The 4,927-nt window shown below is 32.1% G+C and overlaps 1 protein-coding gene across 1 annotated transcript; it reads left to right on the top strand.

Moving 5' to 3' along the window:
• Positions 1 to 2,625: 2,625 nt before the first annotated feature.
• LOC106644726 (BRCA2-interacting transcriptional repressor EMSY) lies at positions 2,626 to 4,243 on the top strand. Its single transcript, XM_014360372.2, has 6 exons — positions 2,626 to 2,959; positions 3,158 to 3,332; positions 3,414 to 3,583; positions 3,664 to 3,773; positions 3,853 to 3,966; positions 4,050 to 4,243. The coding sequence occupies exons 1-6, from the start codon at positions 2,920 to 2,922 to the stop codon at positions 4,137 to 4,139; spliced, it is 699 nt and encodes a 232-aa protein (XP_014215858.2). The 5' UTR covers positions 2,626 to 2,919; the 3' UTR covers positions 4,140 to 4,243.
• Positions 4,244 to 4,927: the final 684 nt, after the last annotated feature.

Below are 4,927 nucleotides of genomic sequence, written 5' to 3'. Positions count from 1 at the left end.
CTTTTCGATTATTAGGTATCTCGATGTAACAGTAGAGTGCATAGCTGGTCTACTGTTGTATGTATAAGTTTCATGAATTAAAATACTACTAGCATGGTGTCAGTTCTGGTACTACATTCGTAATCTAATAAAATAAAACTTTTTAATAGCTCTTTTCATTTTGCACAGCGAAGCTCAGCCTCGATGTAACAAAATGATTGAGAACCATAATTATCCAACCCTCTTGTCTGCAGTTTTAAACATTTATTGTAGGATCAAAAAGGTCCAACTTAGCAGAATCCAAAATGGGTGTTTAACTCAAATTCAGAATAACTATTAACTCTTAGAGTTCTGAAACTATTCCTCCAAACCAAAAGGAGTAAAATCTACCTATGGTTGAGTTATTAAAAAATTCCTATCAAACTATATATTAAACAGGCATTGGATTTCATTTTACCAATTTTTTCCTCATCTATCACATTTACTTCTCGAGTGGTTTTTTTTTTTTTTTTGGTTTTAAGAGAAATTGTAATAATTTTTTAATTTTGTCGATTTTTTACTAAAATACCAGGAAAACGAAAAAATTGCTTTTTCATACAATTAAAAAATGATATGTATTATTAAAAAATAATGGAAAAGGAAATTGGGAAGAAATGTCACTACACTCATCAAAAGAAAAGTTGCTACTTAGTAAGATTAAACTTTCTAAAAGTAAATGTGACTGCTACTCAAAGTAGATAAAAGAAAAGGTTTATGTTGAGCAGATCCTACTTTTTGAAATAAGACTACTAAATTATTAAATTAGATCACGAAATTAACGGATACAAAGTTGGTCCCACAAATGAATATTTCAATCATATGTATTGCAGTATTCTGCAAGGTACAATAGGTTGATTTATCAAGTGTTCATCTATATACTAAGATCTTTTACTATCTAACGTATTTTATAATCTAAATAAATATTTTAAAAATTTTTTGAAGAGGTTATTATGAATACTTTATAGAGTTGACCTCATGCTTCCGTAGGAAAAATTCAAAAAGAAAATGACATGTGTACTACGTTTGTACTCACTCAAAATAAAAACAAGGAAAGAACAGAAAAACTTAATGTTAAATTCATTTTGTCATATAAATTTTTCTAAAAGTTATTAAGGTTCGTTAATTAATAAACAATTAGTATTGAAGATACATTATACATATACCATGTAAATAATTTTACCAATTATTCACCAGTTTCCATAAGCTATCATGTCAGAAGAAATCCATCATCAATATTCAAATATTGAATATACAACAAATGGCTTAATTTAAACAAAATATGACGTCTTGTATGTAAAGCACAACTAATCCATGAATTGCTAGAGCAAAAAGTGTGTAATACAATTAGAAGAATTTTATATTTTTAGATCATGTTTGTAGCCTAATGTCATATCCCTAAACTAAAAAGTGGCCCGAGAATTCTGAAGAAGAGCTTTAGCGCTGAGAGACACTTAGCATATTACAAACCAGCCGCAACTCATCTTGTAGCTATAAAATAAAAAAATAATTAATCATGTGTTTTTGGCGGCAAGTTAACAATCTATCTTATGCTCGAAAATTTATCTTCAAAAGTATAAATACATAGTAGGTCGATTTTTGGTAGAAAATAAACTGTTAACTTGCCGCCTAAAACACATGTGTCGTTATTTTTTTATTCTATAGCTTCATCATCAGTTGCGGCTGGTTTATAACTAATTAAATGGCTCTACGGGCAAAAGCTCGGTTTCAAAAGTTAAGGGCCACTTTTTAGTTCAGAAATTCGCAACGCTAGATGGCACTGTTCCAAATAATTATTACTTTTTCTTATATTAGAGCCATTTAATCAATTATAAACCAGCCGCAACTAATTTTATAGATAGATAATAAAAATTTAACTTAGTTTGTGCTGTTTTCGGCAAGTTTACAATCTATTTTTTACCTAAAAGTCGACCTCCAAAAGTATAGATATTCACATGGTTTAATAAAATCGACCATATGGCATTACTTAGTAGTAATTTCTTTAATTACTACACATAACTTCGAGTACATCTTACACCGTGCTCTCTTTACCAGAATGATAAAATCAGAGGCTGTAAAGTTACGTATGTAGGTCGTGGTGGTAACGCCGCTTGGGGTGTGTTTTCCGCAATCGTCGTCACTAGCAAGTAATTTGAATTTGCGCTCTACGTTACCGTCAGGTTGGTAAGTCAACTACCTAGAATTAAACTGGCACTGCATACATATATTTCGCAATCTGGCCAGATAAAACAGCAGACGACGTGACAGTCGAGAAAAAAGTGAAGATTTTATCGCTGTTGACTGTCGTCTGTTATTTTAACTGTTGGCCGCAGATTACGGAACAGAGCGCCAGTTAATTCAAGGTAGTTGACTTACCGACCTGATTATAACGTAGAGCGCAACCTTACTTGCTGGTGACGATTGCGGAAAACACCCAAAATATATTGATTTTCGGTTTATAATATGGCAACCATGACGCTGAGATGGTACAATCCTACAACCATTGGTACCAACCTTAGTGTGTGATTTCAAAATTTGTAGGTTAGCTGGAAACAATTAATAACAACCTCGCTGTATATCTATATAATACTGTTGCATCCATATAGAATTTCAATAACAAAAATGCTGTGGCTTTTAAAAAAAGTTATAATCAATTAAAGTTATCTTGTTAACGGTCGACGAAAAATGTTGACTGATGAGCATAGTTTTTTACGTTCATCAAGTTGAGAGATTTGAAGCATTGACAGTCAGAAATGGTTCTTTAAAAATACAGTGTGATTTGTTCATTTACTTTTGCATACTCAAACAATAGTACCTCATACTTGGGGTACTTTGAAAAGGTGTGGGTTATTCTGTTGTTCGAATTTGTGTAGTTTTTCAAAATAAATAAACAATAATTCTAATATGTCGCCGGAAGAGTGCAGAAAATATTTGAGATATTTGGGTAAGAGGTTACTTTTTACAGTTTTGTACATACATATAAGCCATTATTGTTTACTCAGTTACTTTGCAATGGAGAATCGTGGCGAATAGTTAAAATCTTGTTTCTTTTTTCAACCGGAGGCAAAATTTATCTTCTGTAAACGTGTGTACATGGATGTATGCTCAAAAATATTGTGATGATTATGTTTTCATATTTTAGAGTTGGATGCTTATGCAAAAATGGTATCAGCTTTGAGAGCACAAGGTCCTCTGACCGAAGAGAAACAAAAATTACTTGGAGAATTAGCACATGCTCTTCATATACCTAGTGAACGGCATAAAGCTGAAGTTCGCAGAGCTGTAAATGATGATAAATTAGCACTGATAGCAGAGCAGTGAGTGTACTATTGGAGCAATACAAACGATCCAAATATCCATCCCATTCTTACTTGTATATTTTTGTTGTATTACTCTAGACTATTTGGTCCTAATAGTGATACAGAATGGTCTGTGGAAGGTCGCAGAATGATTCCTTTATTTCCAAGACTAAAGGGTCGAACAGCATACACGACGTTTGCCAATAGTTTGTCTCTGACTACTGCCATTGCTAATGACAGACCACCATCTCATCTAAGAAAACCAGAAGGTTATTATACGTGAATTGAATAACGATGATAAATCATCGTTTCATACAGCTCTGTTCTATTATACAACATTTTGTTTCAGGAAAATACAAAACTAACCCTTACTGCCATCCCAAGTACAATGACAAATACTCAAATAATGATGGTAAAAACACATTTGTACCTAGAAAACGAAAAAGATCATCACATGAGGTATTTCATTGATTTTCATTATAGCACTTGTACTCAGTAATATGAAAAAATCTAATTGTAATAAACTCTTGCACCTTAGATCAATAGCTTCAACAATGGTGCAATAAGTTATCCAAGCACAAGTTACAATAAAAAGACATTCAAATCGTTGAATAATGCAAAATCGTATTTGCCACAAACAGTTAAAAGCCAGGTAACAAAATACTATGTAAGAGCAACGAAATTTTTGTACAAGAAAAAAAAAAAAAAATTAATTTGTTATTAAAATTTTTTCAGAACACAGTCAGTAGACAAAGGATAGATTCCGTAAATACCTCAGAACCAAGCCACAGTCAAGAAAATATCGAATTAAGATTAGCATCTTAACTAGCAATTACTATTAATTATAATTATAATTAGTTGTTTGTAAAATAAACATGTAATATATCTTATTCGATTAAGAATTTTGTAAAATCTTACCGTGAGTTAGAAAATAGCAATTGAAACTTTTGAAAAATAATATTTGTATTATTCTGTAAAGAATTTCGGAATTAGTGCATGCTGATTCAAAAACTTGATTTTCGTAAAATTATATTATTAAGAATGTTAAAGTCTTTTTATACAAAATAAATTATTATTTTTTGAAGTAAGCCACGTTCTTGTGTTGTTCTTCACTACCCACTGGAACTACAATCGGATGGATCGAAAAAATTGAAAATATTGATAGCCCGATCTCACTATGTCATTTTAAGAGTATTTTTCCATCATTTCGAAATTCAACTTATTTACAACCAATACTTAACAAATGGATGGTCTATTGCACAGTGCCATGTGAAAGAAGAGATCTGTAACATTTTTGTCTTACATTTAAGGCGTTTTTTTTTCTAGTCCTTCTGCTCGTTTCCAATTGTGTAAGTGTGTATTCATCCCCCCACACAGCCTGACTCTCTGAGCACGTCTAAATGGGCTCAACGAATTCAATTCGCCTTAAACGTATGTATGCGTACGGACTAAAAGTTGTTATGCAAAAAACCCGCCACTCAAACGCAAATCTGCTAATCGAGAGTAATTACAGTCAATGGCGAGAAAGAGCACAAACAGCACTAGTGGCAACTTTTTTTTTTTTTTAACGTTTCGAGCCAGTCAATATTGTCAATGGTCGGGCATTGGTCTTA

Source organism: Copidosoma floridanum, unplaced genomic scaffold, assembly GCF_036245765.1.
Source record: "Copidosoma floridanum isolate Cflo_tuat_1 unplaced genomic scaffold, Cflo_Japanese_pri ptg000029l, whole genome shotgun sequence".
In the NCBI taxonomy this organism is placed as follows: domain Eukaryota; kingdom Metazoa; phylum Arthropoda; class Insecta; order Hymenoptera; family Encyrtidae; genus Copidosoma; species Copidosoma floridanum.
Note: the sequence above shows the minus strand (reverse complement) of the source record. Positions and strands in the feature narration are given on the sequence as shown.

Excerpts from the sequence above, each read along its gene's own strand:
- LOC106644726 (XM_014360372.2), top strand. The coding sequence starts at position 2,920 with ATGTCGCCGGAAGAGTGCAGAAAATATTTGAGATATTTGG. Across the intron at positions 3,333-3,413 it reads TTAGCACTGATAGCAGAGCA|ACTATTTGGTCCTAATAGTG; the intron begins GTGAGTGTACTA and ends GTATTACTCTAG. Across the intron at positions 3,774-3,852 it reads GAAAAAGATCATCACATGAG|ATCAATAGCTTCAACAATGG; the intron begins GTATTTCATTGA and ends CTTGCACCTTAG.